Here is a 23,500-nt window from a genome sequence, read left to right on the forward strand (position 1 = left end):
AAGACTTAGCTTAAGAAGTGTTGATCAAATCAGTTGAAATATGGAAAGGGCTTTTGCAAAACCTTAAAGCACTATATAAATACTAGCAATAATTATTATGATGCCAAGCAACAGTAATATTGCTTAAGGAGAGCAGAAACACCAGTTGGGGGTAGTGAAAGACAAAGGATTCACATAAATTTTCGATTTTTAAGGATCTTGGCTCTGGGCCATAGACTTATGGTAACATCCACATTTTCATATACCTGTCTACTCTGTATTCATATTGCTTTAAGACCCACCCACCCAGCCAGGGATTTCTCTGCCCATTCTGCAGGTTACTTCAGTTCCTGGCCCTTCTTTACCAGCTCTGCCCTCCCTCAGATCCAGCATGTCCACTGCCAGGCTTTCCCATCACTTCCGGTCCTACTCAGCCCTTCCTCTATAGTCCTAGACTGCAGTGAAGATTCTAGGGATATGTTGGTTGGGCCATACTTGAAATCTTTTACTTATTTAAACATATTTTGGTAGATCTCTTTGTCATGCCGAATTTAGCCTGGAAAAAGTACATTAAGTTTTTAACTTGGGTTTATCTTCCTGGAAAAACACATACAAATACTGGCTGTATGTTTTTATTGGTCTCTCACAATTCGGCACATTTTGAGCCTGACTGAATCTTAACATTATAATCTTTATATTCCTCAAATAACAGGACAAAATAAAGCTTCATCTGAAAGTTGCATTTTTAGGCAATCAATTTTTGAAGTGAATATTCAAAAAAGAAGGAGAGGAGGAGGGGGAGACAGATTTTTAGTTATTGTAAGGCTGTACTTCTTAATTATAACAAGTGTTACATGCTAAACTTGTATGTATGTTAAATTTAACTATAAAGACCATTTTACATTTACTGTTTTACATTTACACAAGTAAATTCCATCTTCTCACTCCTTACCATAAAGATCTCAATGTACACAACTATATTATTGTGGAAATGCAATACAAAACATTGTACCTTATCCACATATAAAATGACTTCAGTCCTGATATTTTTATTAGTCAGAAGTTTATGTGAGCAGTAATTTCAAACTGCAATTATCCCTAACGGGAAAAAACTTGTTTATATATATCATAAAATAAACGATTTCTCATTCTCCAAACCAATCTATCATCTCAACTGCAATGAAATGATTCCTTTGAAGCCAAAAGAAGCCAACACTTTCATTCCCCATCACCCCTTCCCCCACTCACAAACTACACTGTCCAGAAATAACAATGATATATCATCACAATAAGACACTAGCAAGTGTAAACATCATAGAGAGCATGAAAAATTCCATCTATTGGGTCATCCAAGGAATGCTTTCGTGAGCTCATTCCTGGCAGTTCTCAGTCTTGAAGAGATATTGCTAGGCGTAATGTAAAAATCAGCAAACTATACTGTCCCCACCTTCAACTTCCTTCATGACTCATTTCCATTATGTATAAAGGAAATAAAAGCTTTGCTCTGAATTAAAGTCAATGTGTGGCAAGGTTGCCAAAGCTTCCAAGGCAAAGATCTGCCAATTCTCTCCCAACTCTGACCTAAAGTACCATGTGCCATCTTTCACTTCTGAATTAATACTGCTGAATGTGAATTGTAAAGTGACTCAAGATGCCATTTGAACTCTATTAAATTCCTTCAAGATGCATTTCTGAACGCAGCTCATATGCTAAGTCCTCCCTGTCTTCAGAGAGCCCACAATTTAATAAAAAGATGTAATGTATACATTATAATGCAATTAAATTCTCCTTCAAGAACACAGAAGGAGTCAAGAGAACCATCTGAACGATTCAAAGAGGAAAGGGTTATTTAGATGACATCCCATCAAGTTCTCATAATGACTTCTGCCATCTTTAACATTTGCAGACAGCCATAAAATGGGCCTGAATTTGGTCTTTTTTTCCCTGAGCTCCTAGGTTGGAACTGGATCCAAGTATCTGAATGTCAAACTAAACAAGTTTGGGCTTGGTTTAATAAATAAGTTAGAGTCACAAGTTTCTCAGGGTAACATAACTAAGAGTCGCATATTAGGAAGATTCATTTCACAGAGATGTATAGATTGGAGGAAAAAGAAGCTAGATAAAAACCTCTAAACACGAAATAATTAGGACTAAACTCAAGTTGTTTGTTTGTAGGATTGGAAGCAGAAGGGTAAGGTGTACAACAACAAGAAAAAAATCACTAATATATGGTGACCTGAACCTTATGATAGTCACAGAGAAATTTTCAAGTCTAAGTTACCAGAATAAGGATGAGAAAATGCAGAACTGAAGAGAAAGAGCAGATTTTGGAAGATGGATGATGAATTTCAATTACAATAAAGACTTCTGAAGATAATACACTAATTTGGAGATAGTTAACCACATACACCCAACACTTATTAGTGTGATGAAGGATAAAACTACTTAAAACTCTCCCCACTGCAGGTTCCTTATCTGTAAAATGAGGATTCGTTCAATAAAAATTTAGCAAGAGCCTACTGCGTGCAGGGCCCGGCGCTTGGTGCTGAGGGAGGTGGGTTAGAAAAGGTTTAATGTCTTTAATGGGACACAGATGGTATGCTACCTAAGGTGCTGGGGGCTTGCTCTCAGCAGCTGTAAAGGTGGAAGGGAGGGTGTGAGCTGGGCCAGGAGGCGGTGGATTTTGGGGATCAGTCCAGAGTCACGGTACAATTGAGGGAGCAGAGTAGAGACCAGCTGTCAATGTAGGGAGGGAACATTAGGGCTGCCAAGGGACCCCTGTTTCACAGGGCTGGAACGAGAAGTGTCATAGGAATATAAGTTGTGGTTACGGCTTCACTCCTTCAATTATTCTGGGGAGAAAAAACAATCCACAAACATCATGTCACTGAGACGCACTCTGAACAAAAGCCTAAAGGGTACAGAATTCTCTTCAATGAGCCCAAGGAAGCCTTTACAATGAAAAGCTGACCCCAAGAGTCGGGAAGTTATTAAAACTGTAATGCAAACAAATGGAAGGCCATTTCAGCCACCGCATGTGCAATATTCAGATTCAGTCTCTTCCAGGAGACAGTTCTAATTCACTGACTCTCTCTTTCTTGCACACTTCCCCCCTCTGCTTCCAGGCCCCCTGCAAACACAATACAAAAAAAAGCAATACAAAACCAGAGTTTTATACAGTGCTAAAGTTTATACAGCATAATGAATCTCGGTGCTATGTGGACAAACTGGCCATTATTATAAGAATAACACTTCAGCATTTTCCTGGGATACAAGTACACATTATTGGAAGTAAATGAGTAATTTGGCTCATCCATGCATTTTGGAGGTTGCTGCACAGTGTCTTTCTCCATTCCAAAATTTAATTCAAGTCATCTTAAACATTTAGTGAGCACTTACTATGTGCAGGGTGCAAGGCTAAAGTCCTAAAAAAAAAAAAATACAAATTTTAAAGAAGATCTATCCCCTCCTCTTGGAACTTACCAAATATAATTGGGCATTGTGGCACCTATACACATGATAAATGCATTAAAAAGAATCAAAACGGAATTCTCTGTGATTTTTTTTAAGGGACAAAAATCCTCATGGATGTAATCAGAGCTCATTGGAGCTAATCTAATTACCATTTATTATTACCTTGTAAAAGTCAAATAATTGTATGTATTAAAGGAGGATGTTGGATTGGATCTCTAAAGTCGATCTAACTCTAAAATTATGGTTCTATGGTTTATTTTTAAGTCGAGGGTAGGACACCTGGGAGTGGGGATGGGGAGTGGGGAGGGTAGGAAAGAATAAAGAAATTCAGGGTAAGAGGAAGCTACCTGCCAGGTGGAGGTGGTATTTAAGTATATGAGTGAGGCTTTGAAAGATAGGCCCAAATTTAACAAGAAAGAGAGGGCTTTTCAGGCACTGTGAATGATGTCAGCAAATTCTATCAAAATGAACCTGACACAAATTAATTCCATCTAAAATACATGGCAGTTATGCTGAGCTACAGTGAAATCTAAGTGAGAAATCTACTAAGAAAAACAATTTATCCACATTTAGCAATTCATCAAATATTTATTAGGCATCTACTGTGTGCAGACACCCTGCTAGGCCCTGGAGAAAACTCCAAGTTTAGCCCTCGTGGATCTTAGGACCTAGAATGGGAGGATAAAGTCCCAACACAGAAGGGAAAATGTAGAAAATTATATAATAAGGCATCAGAGAAAACCTAAGGAGAAAGGCCCCCTGACATATTAACTGAACACTGGCTATGGTCACGAAATTTTGCTTGGTGTTTTAAGGAAGACCAAGAAGAAAGAGAAGTCTTTAAACCGTAAAGATTATCTCTGGCAGACAATGAATTGGTTTCTTTGGACCCATCTTCCAAAGAGATAATGCCTGAGGCAAAAGAAACATAATAATGGGCAGAGGCAGAGGCTCCCAGGACAGCAGCCTCAGCCACTGAACACCCATCTGGAAAAGACGGGAGGGAATATTTCATATTCACAGGAAGGAAGAAGCTATTGTGCATCTGTAATATGCCGTGTAAGAGAACATTGGTTCCCAGAAGTAGCACAGAGGGAAGGAAAGAGACCTGGCCTCTGGATGATGGAATCCACCAGGCTGGCGAGGCAACAAGCCCCTTCCCCTACTCTGCCCTGCTGCCACTTAAGGGGTCTGGATTGCAGAGCTTGAAGGGCCTGTGTCCTTCAGCTGGAAGGTTCCCTCCAAAAGAGGTGTTGGGTAACCCATCTGTAATAATTTGGGGGCACTAAAAGCTATTGCAAAGATGGGACACTGGTCATTCTGACTGCTCTTTATCCGTTTCACCATATTAAATTTCTAAGGACTTTGTTACATCTGATGTAATAACGTACCATAATGTAATGGGATTCTACTTTAGCTTCATTGTCTTGAAGACAAATCTGAAGGACCATCTCTCTGCTTAAAAGTTAGTGACAAAAATATCCTCCTCTAATTTGCCTTAAAATATTTTTATACACTCTAGAGCTTTTAATGCCACGCACTCATATGGTATTCACTGTCTAAGCATCTCAAAGGATGGCTGCTGCACGCTCACCACACTCAGCACAACTCCTAGGTTTCCCAAGCCTCAGTAAGCCATAAGTGTATAGGTTCCCCCTTCTCCTCATTGAGGAAGGAGGAAACATCTTATTCTTCTGGAAGTCCCATACAAAAATGATCTAGGTTTCCCAAGCATCAGTAGGCCATCAGGTTCGCCCTTCTACCTCATTGAGGAAAGAGAAAACATCTTGTTCTTCTGGAAGTCCCAAACAAGAATCATCCCTTTCAGCATGGTCCTTCACTAAGGGGACTGACTTGAGTCGGAAATCCATTTTTTAAAAAATCTCAGCACTTGCTGATGACTTAGACATTAACAAGACCATCTGCTTAAATTTCAATTTAGCGCCAGATTTTCAATATGGGCATTCTAATTTAAGCTACCATCAGGACATTCAATTTAGGGGCAATCAAAGGGGAAGTATTTTTTTAATCATGGGCCACATAGGGGGAGTATTACTAAAAGGACTTATTCATTATCTAATATACCTTTTAGGAATCCTCAAGTCCAACAAAATAATCTGTGATATCTGATGCAATCTCAATGACAAACATGATTCATTTTAGAAAATTAATGTGCTGATAATCCATTGAGTGTGATGAATCATCCACAAAGGAAGTCACATGAACCCTGAGCAAAAATCTAGTATCTGGTTGGTTACAAATAGGGGAAAAAATAAACTACTCATCTTAACATTAAAGGGGAGAAGGAAGGAGAAGCCATCTCAAGAGTCAGTCTCTTAACAACTTGGATATTTTCCAATACTTTCTAGAATGCCTTATTAAAAAACATTTTTAAAAGGTTCTTCTCTTCATTCTACATTCAGGAAAAAAGCACTCAAGGACAGGAAGTTATTTTCTAAGGTCAAGCTGAGGCAGAAAGAAAGCTGCTCAGTACTTAGCCTTCCCTTCAAATCTCACTGCCCAATGGAGAAGCAGATTCTTACACCTCTAAAGGACGCTCAGTCATTGGATCTTTAGTGTCAGGAGGCAAGAAAATCAATTAAGGCAGATCTAAGTACCTTCCTATCACCAGCTGTAGCTGAATTCTCAGGGAAAAGGAGTCTTTGAGAAGAATCTGCCTCATGAGGGTGATGGCCTTCATATACCTGGGAAAATTCAAGTTTTCCCTGCATAAACAGGTCGCCTCACCAACACCTAAGGCCGAGCAGGACACTGTTCCTTTAAACGAGTATTAGGGTGTAACAAGGGATGTGTTTATTTACAGAGGGATAACTTACAAGGTGACCTGAAAAGGAAAATACCAAGTTTAACTAACAGAGCCACAGACACTCATGGCGGACCTTCTGACTCAGACACAAGGCTGGGACCCATCCTCTCCGTTCTCCCGTGGGGAGCCAGGCCCATTTGTAAATGAAAACAATTCCAGACTGGCACAAGAGTGCCCACTGGATGGCCTCGGAGGCCGGGGCTGCCCCAAAGAAGCCCAGGGGTACCCAGCCCTGGGTCCTCCATCCCTCGGCCAAAACTCCACAAAGTCAAAGAGTTTCAAGGGTAAACTTCCAATTCCCATTCCGTCCTGCCAGGGTGGATTCCCCACCTGAAGCAGACTTCCCTCTCACAAGCAGACCTCAAAGGGCTCACGTAGAAATCAAAAAGCCATCCTGGACATCTGCCTTGGTCTAAAAATACAAACCACTGCCTTCAGCTGGCCCCAAGGCAGCAGCTGCTGCTGAGCCCCTTCCGTGCCTAGACATTTAATGGCAAGCTGGAGAAAAGAACCAGTCCACAAAGGATCAAGCAAGTGCCTTTTAAAAAATCTCATCCTCAGGAGTTACTCTACATGGCTTTGCAAAGTAAGCAAAAACCACGCCAAATAGTAAACAAGGCACTTACTTGACTCCCACAGGCCAAGCTCCCCTCTCTAGCAGCTATGATGTCACTGGCATGGTGCATGGAGAGTCAGGGAGGAAGGGAATCCTGCCAGGCACTGGAGGAAAGGTGGCAAATGATCTAAAAGAACAGAAAAACACCTCGAATCAGCGTCACAGGTAAGGCCCTCCTTCTGAGCCTAGCAGACCCCCGCCACTCCTGCTCCCCAGTCTGGAAGGAGGACAGTTGGGGATTTAGAGTTAGCTTCCCAATTGAGTTTTTGGAGTACTGAATGCTCAAGGACAACCAGATTCTTCCAAAAAAAGAAAAAAAAAAAGGAAAGAAAGAAAGAAAAAAAAAAAAAAAAAAAGCTCCTGGAGCTTTTAGAGCCCAGAACAATCCAGAAAGGCTGTCAAAATGTGATATACATTTGCTAATATTTTTCCCAAAAACAACAGCTATTAAATCCTTCCCAGACTCATGGTGAGTCAAACATTAAAAAAATGGGGATTTATCATAGTAACTCATTAACTGATATATAATTCAGAAAGAGTAATATGATTTTTTATGAAAAAAGGAAAGCAGTTTTAAACTTCTGATTTATTTTCAGAGTTTGTCTGTTTAAGTCTACTTTGCAATTTAATCTTATGATTTTGATTTGTTTTAGAACTTGCACTAGTTCTAATACTTCTTGCACTAAGAAACAGTTGAGCCTAACCTGCATATTCCACAACAAACATGTAAGGCAGCTGCATGTCATAGGTGGGATATTAACAAAGATAAATAAAACACTGGTTCCTGCTTTCAAAGAGCTCCTAACCCAGTAGGAAAGATTAGGCTTGGACATAAAATAAATAACTACAATCAAATGTGACAATTACCTAAGATAAAATTGTTATGAATAGTATGTACAAAGTATTATTTTTTAATTCTGGCGGGAAGCAATCAGGGCAGACTTAATAGCAAGACTTGAGGCAAGGCAGATAAGGGGCACCATAGAGTTCTGGGTCTGGAGTCGGGAAAACTCATCTTCATGAGTTCAAATCTGGCCACACTAGCTGGGTGACCCTGAGCAAGTCCTGTCTGCCCCAGTTTCCTCACCTGTAAAATGAGCTGGAGAAGGAAATGGCAAAACCACTCCATGTCTTTTCAAGAAAATCCTACGGGGGGGGGGGAGGGGGGAGAGGAAGGGAGGGCAGCTAGGTGGCACAGTGGATAGAGTACCAGTCTTGAATCTAGAAGGACCTGAGTTCAAATCTGGTCTCAGACACTTAACACTTCCTAGCTGTGTGATCCTGGGCAAGTCACTTAACCCCAGCCTCAGAAAAAAAGAAAATCCCACATGAGGTCACAGAGTAGGACATGGCTGAAATAACTGTACAAAGAAATGAGGTGAGGGAAAACAGGGTGAGGAAACAATCTGGCTCAAGGAAAACTGGCTGTGTTGGTGAATCAATGAGCTTGGTCGAAATGTAGAAATTTCAAAAGGGAGGTAAGGCAAAGAACAGGTAGGAAATACAGGCTGCGGCCAGATTCAGGGGGAAAAACCCAACAAAAATGCTTCATTTGCCAGGATACATTGCCCAGAAGACAATGGGGAGTCCGGAAGGTTTTTGAACAGAACAGTGACATAATCAGTCAGATCTGTGCATTAGGAAGATGAATTTGGCAATGTTGTACGGAATCCAATTAAAGTGGGGAGAGACAAGTTATGAGGCTGTTGCAAATAATCCTGGAGATAAAATCAGCAGGATTTGGGATTGGATGGAAGGGAATGGGGAAAAAAGAAGATTCAAAATTAATACCAAAAATAGTTGTTAAATGAAAATAAAATGTTTAATTTAAAATAAAAGAAAGATAATGCTAAAGTATCAAGCATGGAAGAATGGGAAAGTGGTAGTTCCCTTAGCAGAAATAAGAACAACAGGAAGGAAATGGGGCATAGGGAAGAGTAAGGGGGAACAGCAGCTGAATTCATCATATTTTATGAACACCAATTTACTCATCTATAAATTCTGATGTTTTTCAGCTGATTAGTTTTATGTAGCTTTGTTCCTAGAAAATTGATTGACATTTATGAATTCTAAGTATCTTTCACATCTGTCCTTCATCATAATGATCTTAAATGGATTAATTTAATTAATCTTGACTTTTTTCAAAAAGGCATCAGAAATCAGTAATTTTTAACCCTACCCACAGTAATTCTATCTCTGTCTTCCCTGACAAACATTCTTCATCCCTAGTGGAACCCTTCCACACTGAAACCCTTAGAATTCTTATGGCAAAGACAAGTAGACTTGAATTGAATCATTCTTGGTGCTTCTGAATCTTAGTTGTTCAGGAAGAGAAAAGTCAAATACTCCCATCAGGCAAGCTTTAACCAATACCTTTCCTACTGTCACCTAATACTTAAAGCTGTCACCTTTTTGTTGGAAATACTGAGAGTCTAAGTGGCCCAGTTCCCAATTAACTTAATTAGAATGGTACATTCCCTGAGGGCAGCAGTATTTTTCCCTTATGATTAGTTCATTTAGGTGCCCAAGTAACATTTTCTCCTCCGTTTTGGCTGGTGCTTGCCTTCAGCTCCATCTCCTGGAAAGTATCCTGTTTATTACAATATTTCCCCTGCTGGTTCAGCATTTCTACCTGATGCATTACAGCAGTTCATTTGGAGGGACAGACCAATTGAAACCCAGCTCTGCATCATATAACTGTGCAAAATGCTTCCCGGGCCATTAACAAGGATAAAGAAAGCTTATCTGGAAACTAGAGGTAAAAGAGAACATTCTCCCCAGGCCACAGCTTCATGGTGTTCATTCTGAGCTTGATTTTCAATGAGTAAGAATAGATACAAACACACATAGCTACAATAAAACTCATAAAATTAAACAAATATTCATTAAACACCTATGTGCCTAGTATTGTGCTGGACCAGGATTCTCTCAAATCCCTATGCCTTCTCATTAGCCTATAAATATCACTTAAAGAGTGATTTTTTTAATATCTAGGGAATACAAACAGTAAAATTCCTTTTATAGAAGAAGCAGATTTTTTTTGCCCAATTTTGGATTATTTCAAACAAACAAAAATAACACATTACTGAATTAATGCCAACAGAATTCCAATTACATTTTGTCTGTACTCTACAGAATTGAAACATCTCTGAGCTGGGTAAAATCAAGTTTATTCTGTAACAGATCAATCCCATATGAGCTCTCTATATTATGGCAAATGTTCCTAATGCATTCTAAAGAAGACATGTTCAGTCATATAAAACGTTATTCCCCGCCCCCACGATTCCCCAGAATCCCCTTGCAGGAAACACTAATTAAGAGGATTCCCCCAACAAGAACATGATAAATGAGGTCATTCCATACTCTCAAAAAAAAAAAAAAAAAGGAAAGGAAAGGAAAGGAAAAAAATATGGTTGGCCTTTTCTAAAACAAAAAGATGTTTCCTTCGGAATTGGAAAAAAAAAAAGTATTCTGTGCCTATGATAACAAAAATCCAGCTTAAAAGATTTCTCCTAGTCTATTGTATAAAAGGTGCCTTTTGCTATCCTGTTCCACCTCCTTAAGAAGAAGCTGCTATTAAGCCTGGTATCCTTACAAGTTTGCTTCTTTGAGGAGCTTTCCTGTGTGAGAGACAGAGCCTATCAGCCCTGTCCTCTCTGCCTACTCTTTCCTCCCATTCTCCTCTGAATCCTTCTAATACTGGCTGTGATGTGACCTTCTGATCTATAACTCTGTGGCCACAATGCAGCTCTACTTTAATCTTAACAAGGATTCCTCATCTTAAGACATGAAATCTATTATATTTTCCTTTCATTTTCTTCCCTTTTGCTAAAAGCTCAAACTATCATTAAAAACTAAGTACCTGCATATTCAAAGCTCTCCCAGATTGGAAGCACTTGGTCACATTAAGAAATTAACTTCATCCTGTTTCAAACAGTAATGCAAAATGAGATATTAAAATGATCAAGAAAGCACTGAAAATGGTTCAAAAGCTCCATTTTAATATAAGGATGCAAAAAAATCTCGTATTATGCTGCAAACCTTGTGCAATATTCATTTACATTTAAAGCATAGATAAGGGCTTTACATAAAGAAGAGATTTTATTTTTTTTTTAGTATTACTACTTGAGGGATGGGGAATGAGTAAAATAAGGGGGAAAGGCACTAAGCCAAGAAATTAAAATGTTAATATACATGGAGCCTGTCAACTTTATTCTTTATCTAGTCATAGCTTTCAGAATCAGCACTAATCATAATGAAAGAATGGGAAAATAAAAAAGCAGACTGAATAAGTGTGTATGTGCATATGTATAGATGAACACAGGCACATACATGCATACCCAGACTCATACAGAGGTTTCTCCTCATTTACAAAACTGACATGCTCCAGCCAAGATTCTGTCTGGGTATCTGGGAGTAATAGAGTCTCCTTTACTTAAAAGAGATCTGGAAACCTACATCCTACTTTCTATAATCCCTTTGGAAGAAAAGCTTTCCTGAAAATATTCTGATATGCATTCTGATTTAAGATGAAAAACAAATTTTGACTTAAGATTGGCCCCTGGCCCAAACCCTGCCAACAGAGCTGTTGGCAGAGGATGAAAGATATGGCAAGGTTTTTTAAAAGGTGATTAGTAAAGATCAATTTCAAAGCAAATTGAACACCTCCAAGATTCCTCTTCTTACTCATCAGTGGAAACGTACTTCAGTAAGAAATCCAAGGCAAATCAGCAACATCAATCCAAAGGCCCCTTCCCCTCGTCCCCACCTTGCCCCCAACTATTTGTCCATCACGATTGGGTCCCTGTCTTCAAATCCTATGCATCAGTCAGTCAGCATTTTGCTCCTTTTTTCCAGGTCCTATTTAAACAGCACCTATATAAAGCCCTGACTTCTCGATAGCATGATTGTAAACTGTTTTATGATTATTAGCTGTTGCCTGAATCAAACAGCATCTCTTCCTTCGCTGCATTTCTATGACTCCTATCACCATAGCATCTAAGTACAGACAGTGACACCATCACATGAAGAGCTATAATTAAAAAGCTGTATTATCTTTAACGCAATCTATTACAAGTTTAGAAAATAGTCCCTCTGACTTTGTAACTCTGCCTTCCACCGCTGTGAGGACAAGAAATGACCGGTAATATGTGCAACTAACCATTGGTGAATTTCATGAACAATCAGATTTCAAGGGGCACCTACTTGGGAAGGTTTCTTCAGGATGAGCTCTAGAAAATCAGGAAAGTGAGGGAGAGCACTACACTCTGGTTAATAGGGTGTGCACCTATGTCAGGTCCTCTGCAAACTGCTCTGGTAACAGTTGCCTCCATGCCTCTCTATTTACCTTCTCATACTATGCAATTCTCATCTGAGTTTTCTGATGAAACATACATGAAGATGTATGAAAAGAATGAAATCAAGGAAATATATAGTCATTCCAAAAGTATCTATTTAGAACTTACTTTGTAAACTAATCCCTGGGGATAAGAAGAACGGTTAAAAAAAAAAAAAAAAAAAAAAAAAAAAAAAAAAAAAAAAAAAAGGTCCTCATCTCAAGAAATTCACAGTTTAGTGGAGAGACGAACATAAAAATTACTAGGTACATACAAAGTATATAGAGAGTAGGTGGAAGGTAACTTCAGAGGAAAAGCACCAGCAGTGGTGCTTCAGTAGGGGATCCAACAGGGTCAAGTTGGCAGCACCTCTTTCCAAAGGCTCCCTCCACTCCCCACTACCTCGCCCACAAAGTATTTGTCCATCACTTTGGGTTAATGTCTTCAAATCCTAACCATGAATCAGTCAGCTGACTTCCTAAAAGAATGGAGTAGGAGCCTCTCCACTTAAAAGTGACCGCTCTCCTTGTTACCAATGGCAGGAGAACACATAGGGAAAAGATGGGACTGAATGCACAAGTACCAGAATTATTCCAAGTCATTTTCACCTCCAGAAAGTAGAGAAGAGCTTCCCTCCATCCTCCAATAATAACTACCAACAGATGAAATGCTGCTCTCTCCATTCCTAAGCTTTAACATTGTATTCCAGCCAAGATGACTGAATGAATGGAAAACAGACCTCATAGCTCCCAAATACGTAGTCCAGCAAAAATCTGAGATTTCACTAGATAGAATAACAATCAGGAAATCTAGTGAGGAACTAGAATGGCTTCCTCCAGAATTGCCCCAAAAAGTCAACCAGAAGCCTAAGGAAGGGCAGGAAAACTAACTAACCCCCTAACCCCCCCCAAAGGTGATCCAGAAAAGCTCCTGTAGCCTTAAGAAGACAACTAAGAAGACTTAGGTGGGCAGAAAGCCCCAGAGTGAGGCATTTGAAATCTCCATAAGCCAGAAGTACCCAGAGCAAAGTGGCAGTGACCAGAACAGAAGAGCAGCACTCAGAACCAGGCAGCCCAAAGTCAAGACCCCTACTAGGATAGGGAAGGGAAGGAGCACAGAATCCCTAACCTCAAGAGGCAGAAGTTTCCTAACACAGCTGACCATGACACCAAAAAGTTAGCAGAAAAAGGGAACCCAAACATAAAACAAGGCTCCAATTAAGAACAGAAGTTGAAGAGATGAAAAAAAAAAAAAAACCCAAAACACCAATCGTATCAAAAAATTATTACAGATTTAGAAATTGTCCCCAAAGATGATTTCATAACAACTAAAGCAATGACTGAAAGGAAAACAATGAATCTTCTTCAAAGAAATTCAAAGAATTTCTTCAAATTCTTAACTGAACACCTAGAACAGAAATAAAAAATGAGATAAAAGTTCTAAATGAAATATTTGTAAAGAGACTAAGAAGCTTAGATCTGACAATAATTATCCAAGTAACACACTTCCTGAAAACTAGAATATACCACACAGAAATCAATGACTTCATGAGACAGCAAGAAATATTAAAATAATATGAAATGACTGAAATAAAGGGAGAAGAAAACATAAGATATTGGACATCTAAAACAAATTACCTGGAAAATTAGTCAAGGAAAGATATAATTTAAGAATCACTGGACTCTCTGAAAACTATGATTAAAAAAAAAAACTCTAGACACTATCTTTTATGGAATCATAAAACTGCCCAGATTTATTAGGCCGAGAGGGCAAAGTACAGGTAGAGGGAATTCAGTCACTTCCTGAAAAAAACTCCTTATGGAAAAATTCATGAAGGTCACAGCTAAAATCCAAAGCTCTCACAAAAAAGAAAAAAATGCTGTAAGAATACATAAAGAAGCAATTTAAGTACCAAGGAACCACAGACAATCTCACATAAAAGTTGGCAATTTCTACTACAAATTACAAGAGTCTGTTATATAATACCTCAAAAGGCAAATAATATATAACCTTACAACCAAGAATAATTTATCCTGAAAAGCTGAGTACAATCCGATAAAGAAAAATGGGCTTTGAAATGAAAAAAGAATTTTCAAGTATGTCTGATGAAAAGACTAGAGCTTATCTTTTTGTGGTAGTAAAGAAGTAGAAATTGAGGGGATGAGCATCAATTGGGGAATAGTTGAACAAGTTATGGTATATGAATGCAATGTAATACTTTATTGTAAAATGATTTAAGGAGTTGTTTCAGAAAAATCCGTAAAGACTTATATGAACTAATGTAAAGGAAAGTAAGCAGAACAAGGAGAACATTGTATACTACAATAGCAATACCATAAGGATAATTAACTTTGCTACTCTGAGCAATATAGTGATCGATAAGGATTCTAAAGGACATATGATAAAAAATGCTATCTATCTCTGGAAAGATAACTGATGAACTCTGAGAAAAGAATGAAGCATATTTTTTCACTTTACTTTTTTTTTTTTGGTAACATGGCTAATTTGGAAATGTTTTTGCATGATTTTACATGTATAATGGATATTCTAGTGCTTGCCTTCTCGATGGTGCTAGAGGCAGGGAAACAATTTGCAAGTCAAATTTTTTTAAATTAATGTTTAAAAAAAATCAAAGGTGAGTAAGAATTTGGAAATACATAAACAAGAATCCAGTGACCCTGTAAAGAGGTGAACTTGTTTGAACAAATGGAACCAGTGACATGATGATACAATGTGAACATCCTAACAGGGAGAGGAAAAATAAGTGTGGTCCTTCCTAGCCTTAATGTCTTCAAAGGGCATTGTAGGACTGAAATTCAAAATACTGAGATCCAGGGGCTTCTCCAGACCAGATTCAGAAAACAAAAGCAGAGTGAAACACGATGGCGTACAAAGAAAGAAGGGGCATTGAGCTGGCAATTTCTCATAACTGGATTGCACAAGAAGAAGCTGTGAGTTTGTGAGTCTATACAACCTACTACAGAATTAGCCAAAACTGAAAACTGATAGTCCAATTCCTTATTTTCACAGAAGAAAAAAGCCAGAGGGATTAAAGAGACTCAGCCAATTTCCGCTCATATGAAAGAGTGTTCCAAATCACTACTGATCAGAGAAATGCAAATTAAGACAACTCTGAGATATCATTACACACCTGTCAGATTGGCTAAGATGACAGGAACAAATAACGATGAATGTTGGAGGGGCTGTGGGAAAACTGGGACACTGATGCATTGTTGGTGGAGTTGTGAAAGAATCCAGCCATTCTGGAGAGCAATCTGGAACTATGCCCAAAAAGTTATCAAACTGTGCATACCCTTTGATCCAGCATTGCTGTTATTGGGCTTATATCCCAAGGAAATACTAAAGAAGGGAAAGGGACCTGTATGTGCCAAAATGTTTGTGGCAGCCCTTTTCATAGTGGCTAGAAGCTGGAAGATGAATGGATGTCCATCAATTGGAGAATGGTTGGGTAAATTATGGTATATGAAGGTTATGGAATATTATTGTTCTGTAAGAAATGACCAACAGGATGAATACAGAGAAGCTTGGAGAGACTTAAATCAACTGATGCTGAGTGAAACGAGCAGAACCAGAAGATCAACAATGATACTGTACGAGGATGTATTCTGATGGAAGTGGAGATCTTCAACATAGAGAAGAGCTAATCCAATTCCAATTGATTAATGATGGATAGAATCAGCTACATCCAGAAAAGGAACACTGGGAAATGAGTGTAAACCGTTATTTTTACCTTCTGAATCCAATTCTTCCTGTGCAACAAGAAATTCGGTTCTACACACATATATTGTATCTAGAATATACTGTAATATATTTAACATGTATAAGACTGCCTGCCATCTGGGGGAGGGGGTTGGGGGAGGAAGGGAAAAAATCTCAACAGAAGTAAGTGCAAGGGATAATGTTGTAAAAAAAAATTACCCATGCATATGTACTGTCAAAAAAAGTTATAATTATAAAATAAAATAAAAATTAAATAAACAATAAATAAATAAATAAATAAATAAATAAATAAATAAATAAATAAATAAATAAATAAATAAAAGAGACTCAGCCAATCAGAAGCAGAAGGAAACTCCAATCTTCTGCCCCCTGATCAGTGTTCCTTCCTTACACCCCATGGCACACAGTCCTTACATTTATTTTTGTACCATTTCATTTGCTTCAATTAGAAAACTCACATTAATTCTGTCATACAGCAATCCCTGGCTTTCAGGGACTCTAAAAAGCTTCTTCACCAACTAGCACAGCCACTGCTAAGTAATACACATATTTCCCATCTACCTAAGGATGGATGTCGTATTAAAGAAAGAGATACTACTGTCAACTGAGAATGCTAGATTACTACTCCATCTAAAATTGCTTTAATTCCAAGAAGAGAAAACCAGGCGTGGTCAGTGGTATCTATGCTTCCAATACATTGGAAAAATGAGAGCTGCCAAAATTTGACTGAGGACGAGTTTGTCCTTAGGTCACTTTCATTTCCCAAGTGATAAAAGTTAATAGCCCTTGAAGGGAGCCCAAGGGAGTTCAGAGTAGGGAAAGGAGCACCCCATGAATCCATACTGCAGAATTTAAACTTGACGGCTGCAGATCCTAAACCAAAGAAGCCCAAGAATGTTCTATAAGACTGCAATAAAACTGGATGGATGAACATCCAGGTTTTGGCTCCTGGTAAGAGAAGTGTGTATTATACTCAGGAGGAAAGCAATCTATCTGCAACAGGGAAATCCCACAGATCATAATTAGATAGAAATTGTAATGGTATGAAGGAATTCCAGATTCAGCAGAGAAGAGAAAAGGGAGTAAGTAACAGAATGAAAAGTCTTAAAAAATAAATGCACTGGAAAATAAACATGACTGAGAAGCCCATTTATGTCCAGGCTATGAAAAGGATGAGGTGATGGAAGGAGGAGCATGTATTTTGGGGGAAGGGAATGGCTTAGGAAAGGCAGATTGAAGTTTCAAAGTCTCTGAATTCAAATGGCCACATCAGGTCAGAAGAAACCCCCAAGCACTTCAATCTCTCTTATGTATTTCCATCAATTAATTTATTTCCCTGAGCCAGCTATAGGCTAGGGACACTTGGCTAGGATCAAGCTAGCTACAGGAAGGCTGAATCTAAGGAGGAACCCAGGAAAAACCCCAACCCATGGGGTGGTGGCCCCTGAGCTAAGGGATGGGTTATAAGAATAAGAAATGGGGGGAGGGAGAGGGAGAGAGACTGGGAAAGCAAGGGGAAAACCAAACCCAAAAGGCTGAAGATCTAAATATCAGCTTGATGGCTCAAAGTCGCCTTTGCATCCCCTTGTCACTAGTCTCTTGACCTAGCCTTAAGCATGATTGGGTGTTGCTTCAGACAAAATGGGATCTGGGAAGACCTCAGCTTCCAAAGGCCCAGGTCTCCCACTGCATCCAGGGCCATCTCCAGTCATCCTGGTCTATATCTGGCCCCTGGACCCACATGGCTCGGGAGGGGGAGGTGAGGGTGGTGACTTTGCAAAGCCCTCCTCACTTCAATCCAACTCACTTGCAAGTCATGGTGTTCCCACAGATCGCATCTCTTTCTGCACCGGATCTACAAGTCTCCACATTAACCATCCTCACCTCTCAGCTTTCTAGTCAGACCCACTCTGGCTGAGATGAAGCAATCAATGAACACGTATGGAGAGTTACCGGGTGATCCAGTCGTCCTTCAAACTAGTTAATGTTCTAGACAGACATCAACAAGAATTCACTTCAAGGCAGATGCACTTTGGATCCCAAAAGTTGCAATAATGCAATGACTGCCCTCCCCAAGCAGACAAGCTTTATAAGTAACATCAGAAGGAGATACCTAGAACCCTAGCTAGTGTCATTTTAGGTTGGCCAAAGAAAACTGAATCCCATTAACGAGTCACAATACTAATGATATTAAAAGCTAATATTCACAGAGAATTTTTAAAGTTTGCAAAACACCTTAAAAATATTGTTTCATTTCAGCCTCACGGCAATCCTAGAGGTAGGGGTACTATCACCATCCCCATTTTACAGATGAAGAAACCGCAACAAAGAGAAGATACAACTTACCCAGAGTCACACAGCTATTCTCTGAGGCAGGATCTGAATTCAGCTTTTCCTAATTCCAGGTCCAGTTACTCAACTGCCTCAAGAGTAGAAAAACTATTGGGTATAACATGCACCAATAAATACACATGTATAATTATATACTTAGGTGGATGGATAGATAGATAAACTTAAATGTTCTGACCATCATAAACTTAAAAAAATGTCCACGTGGCTACCTGATCAAGATTCTCCTGAAATAACTAAGGAAATGGACGTATGTTATTGTCCAAACACACTTAAAATAAGATTTCTATTCAAATACCAGAAAACCAAAGCTTTAAAGATAACCTAATATGGCTGATTATAGTCATTATTTTCCCATCAACCCCTAGAGAGAAAAAAGAGAGATCAGAAAATGAACTTTTTCATCTGAAAATTCTAAATGAGATCATTTTAGGAACCTTCCTCAAGTTATATATTACTAATAGGGCTAAATTAACTACCATTTCCATAAACACTGGACCCAAACAATTCAATTCCATTCAATTCAAAAGAAAGGCCCATTTGTTCCAGTAAAAGGAGAACAGGATTTGGAAGTAGATCAGGGCTGAAATCTTAAGGGCTACCCTGCACTATCATGGGCATATGGACCCAGGGAGGTACAAGATCCACAGATTTCTAAGGTGCATGCTAGCTCTGAATTCTGCTATAGGATAAAGCCTCTCTCCATAGTTCCCACAAGCATAACTGTATTTCTATGCCCAGAAATCCCAGAAGTCGTAAAGAACCGAAAACATGCCATTCAGACTGAAATCTAGAAATTGGCTCATTCATCTTCCAAATCCCCAGGCTCTTCTTCTCCCTAAGGCTCTATTCCTCACTCTCTTAGTTAATCTCAATATCCATTGTTGCTCTATCTAAACCATCAGAATGACCAACCAATTTGTGATAAAACAGATACAGAAAATCCTTTCACTTAAAATCATGGATATAAAGCTAAAATAGATCTTGTTTAAAATGCTTCATATATATACATATATATTATTTCATATTTACATATACATATTTATATATATATATGACTATCAAAACAACTGAAATCTAGATTAATTCCTCTTGGCCTGACATACATTTCTCCATGCCACTGCTGGTGAAAGAAGCAGAATCCTTTCCTTTCCTCACCTCCCACGTTCAGCACTAATAAGCAAAAGCAAAGTTTCCCCCCTCACAGACGCTAAAGCAGGATAGAACCTTCTTCAAAACCTTCATTCTAATAATTTACTAATAACTTCACTGGGTAAAGTCCTATTTGGAGGCAAATCTTCATCCCAGAATTATCCATTTGAAAGGCTAATGATTTCACATGCACACATTCCTCTGGTGCAGATCCACACAATGACAATGAGAATGATGAAGATGCTACCGAGAACCCTTTACTGCCTACTGCAATCATTTACTGGCTTAATACTATTCCTGAGACAGGCTCTGAGACACCGTGGCCAAGAAACGGCCTCAGAACCAGGAAGTCCTGGCTTCAGTTCAACCTGTAACACACACTGCCTCGGTGACCTCCAGCCATGTCCCTAACCTTTCCTTTCTTGGAGATGATCTCTAAGGCTATAACTGCAGAGCAGGAGCAGATCTGAACTGGTGAAGGGCGTTTCTTCACTGCTAGTTTCTTAAACCAGTGCATTCAAAATTCATTAAATGTGGAAATATGTTTAATATGAATTGTACATGTATAATCTACATTACATTGACTGTCATGTTGGAAGGGGAGAAAAATTGGAAATCAAATTCTTATAAAAGTAAATGTTGAAAATGAATCATTTTTTCAATCATTAAAGAGGAAGAGACTTGTAGAAAAGTTCTCATTGTTACAATCCGGCATTGCTGATGGCTGCTGACATTTAGAACAAGCTTTGAAACTGATCCTGTGGTTGACATATTTTATTTCAATCTCTTGGTACTACAAGTAGGCACTGTTGACCCATTTTAAGGATGAGGATTCCCAGGCTCTGAGAAGTCAAAAAGAACTTTATCCATGCTCACAAATACCAGACGTGAAATGTGAACTGCATTCTTGGGGGAAATAAAACCAGTTCCAAAGCAAACTGGCAGGAGTCTTCATCACTAGGTGGGTGACCTCCCAGGCAAACTTTGATGGCATTTATCCCAAAACTAGACATGGAAACGGGGGTAGCTCTGCTGGACCACCACAGACTATCCCTTTCCAAGTTTAAAAAGCAATTCTCATTTCTTTTCATGACTCCCTCAGACCCAGTCCTACACTACATACTTAGGAGTCACTTGAGTATCCCTTCCCTTTGCCATGGAGGCGACCCTGGGTTTTGATGTCTGTGCCAGCAGGGCCCAAACCTCAAGTCCAACACGTGGGAAAGGCTTTGAGGACAGGCCCAGAAATGGACTGTGTGTCTGCTGGGCAGGCCCCCCCCCAGGAGATGGAGAACATTGCCACTTGAGCATCCGACCAATGATCCATCAACAGGACAGAGCCAGCTGTTTTCTGACTTCAGCTTCCTTCCCTGACCCAACCTGACTGTCCTCAGCCTTCCTATGGCAGCATCTTGGGCTGGAGATATCAAAGGTCCCAGCCACAGGGCTGGAGCTTCTCCGACACGGCGGGTGTCTGAGACCACCCAAGCCACCATTCCCTCACGGTGGCTAACCATCACTAACCAGATGTGGTGTTCCAATGGAGACGAGGAGGCTAATGAGGAGGCCTTTCCTCAGTGGGCATCCTAGCCATGTGAAGGCAAGGTAATTTGAGGATCAATGACTTGCAAGAGCTTCATTTCACCTCTACACAGAACCTGAATTAAGAGGTGCATGCTGGCTTTAGAGCCGAACCTACAACAATCAGTGAAATCATGGCTCTATGGATCACCAGGAACCCTCAAAGTTAGACAGTATAGTCTGAGACCTATCATACTCTACTTTTCTTAAGATCAACATCCTTTTTTTTTTTCTCCAGGCTATGATCTTGTTACTCCCAACATTCAACAAATTCTATTAAAGGAAACAGACAAAAATAGATAACTGATAAATATTTTATAATTCAAACTAGAGACCTTGGATTTTATAAACAATTGGCATGTTTAATCTAAATCAAGGGAATCAGACAAGACAGTGTTTAAACCCTAAGCAAAAGAAGTTCATTTGTTTATTTTTTACCACAAATAAGAAAACTCAATATGTAGATCCAATATTTCTGGAGCGAGTACTCCAATGATCCCTGACAAACCACAGAGAACAATGTTTGATGGAAAGACCACTTGGACTAAGTAAAGAGCTGGAAGACCTGGCTTCTCATATTGCCCCAAACACTCATTAGCTAGGTGATGCTGGGCCAATCATTTCTTCTCCTAGGATTCTGTCTCTTCAGGAACAGGTCTGCAAACAGAAGCTGGCATTTTCACAGCACTTCAAGAGCTATAAAGCACTTGACAAACATCATCTCACCATAAAGGCCTCATAAGGTCATTGAACACCTGAGTGGATCTGCACCCACCTGCACAGGTGCTCACACGAACCGTGCAAACTGCGCTTCATCCTTTACAACTATTGTCCAATCTATCCCGTAAATCTTATCAGAGGGGCCACCCACATGCCTTCCAAGACTATATGGCCATAATCTTCATCTACTTGTTATCCTTTACTCTTCCTCTCTGACCAAAATATCTCCTTTCCCAGACACTGTTTTAAAAACTGGGAATCCAAAAACAAGCTAAAGCACAAATAATAGTCCCAGTGTGCAAGGAGTTTGAGAAGAAAATGTGAAAATCAAAAGGTACCTACAAGATCCCCAAAGACTAGAGGAAGGGAAGGGAAGCTTCAAGTGGCTGGGAAGACCAGTACATCCTGCAGAAGATGTAGGGTAAGAATGGAGGATGTTCCAAGCATGGGGACAGCCCCCCCCAAACAACAACCTAGTTTTGATCACCTCTGACACAGACTCTGAGAGCCTCCTAATTGGCTTCCCCATCCCTCTCCAGTTTCTAGTCTGTCTTATCAATCCTCCACGGAGCTGCCATATTGATATTGCTAAAGCACAATCTGACCCATCATGTCATTTCCTTCCTCAAGAAGTTTTGGATAAAAAACTGACTTGGCATTTAAAGTTCTTCATGGTCTGGCTCCAATCTGGCTCTCCAGATGCCTTTCCCATGTCTGCTCCTCACATTCCAGCCAAACCAGTCTACCGGCTGCTCCTCATATGACCCGGTCTCCTCTGCACAGGTCATACCCCTTACTCCCAGGACTCCCTCCTCCTCATCCTCACCTCTTGGAATGTCCAATTGCATTTAAGGGTCACCTCAAGAATCATCTTTTGCAAGAGAGCATTCCACTGCACCCTCCCTTTCATAAGCACTTCACTCACAAAAATATCTTGCATTTACTTTATAAATGTACTCAATTAAGTCACCCCATCTCAACTAAAGGAGGGGATAAGATTCTCAATCTCCATCACTGCAAAAAGTCCTTGGAACTAGAATGACTTTGCACAAGGAATGTCAAGATAGACTAAAGTAGCAAATCCTAGGGGTTACCTACAGTGACTACTAATTAGCAGGGGAATCCTTTGAAAGATTGGGCCAAATCAACTGGAGAATGGTTGGGTAAATTATGGTATATGAAGGTTATGGAATATTACTGCTCTGTAAGAAATGACCAGCAGGACGAATACAGAGAGGTTTGGAAAGACTTACATGACCTGATGCTGAGTGAAATGAATAGAACCAGAAGATCGCTATACACTTCAATGCTGTATGAAGATGTATTCTGATGGAAGTGGATATCTTCAACATAAAGAAGATCCAACTCACTTCCAGTTGATCAATGATGGACAGAAACAACTACACCCAGAGAAGGAACACTGGGAAGTGAATGTAAATTGTTAGCACTACTGTCTATCTACCCAGGTTACTTACACCTTCGGAATCCAATACTTAACTTGCAACAAGAAAATGGTATTTACACACATATATTGTATCTAGGTTATACTGTAACACATGTAAAATGTATGGGATTACCTGTCATCGGGGGGAGGGAGTAGAGGAAGGGAGGGAATAATTTGGAAAAATGATTACAAGGGATAATGTTATAAAAAAAAAAATTACTCATGCAAAAAAAAAAAAAAAAAAAAGAAAGAAAGAAAGAAAGAAAGAAAGGTTGGGCCAA

At 39.5% G+C, this 23,500-nt stretch overlaps 1 protein-coding gene across 2 annotated transcripts in view; it reads right to left on the reverse strand.

Moving 5' to 3' along the window:
* MCU (mitochondrial calcium uniporter) overlaps positions 1 to 23,500 on the reverse strand; it is a 175,317-nt gene that overhangs the window by 147,192 nt on the left and 4,625 nt on the right. The window contains exon 1 of one of the 2 annotated variants that reach the window (XM_074296882.1): positions 6,907 to 6,981. The exons of the other annotated variant lie outside the window; for it this stretch is intronic. Coding sequence (XP_074152983.1) covers positions 6,907 to 6,966 — 60 coding nt within the window. The 5' untranslated portion in view covers positions 6,967 to 6,981. Of the gene's footprint in view, positions 1 to 6,906; positions 6,982 to 23,500 lie in introns of those variants that run through there. 2 annotated transcript variants of the gene reach the window in all.

The sequence above is a fragment of the Sminthopsis crassicaudata genome, chromosome 2, assembly GCF_048593235.1.
Source record: "Sminthopsis crassicaudata isolate SCR6 chromosome 2, ASM4859323v1, whole genome shotgun sequence".
NCBI lineage: Eukaryota > Metazoa > Chordata > Mammalia > Dasyuromorphia > Dasyuridae > Sminthopsis > Sminthopsis crassicaudata.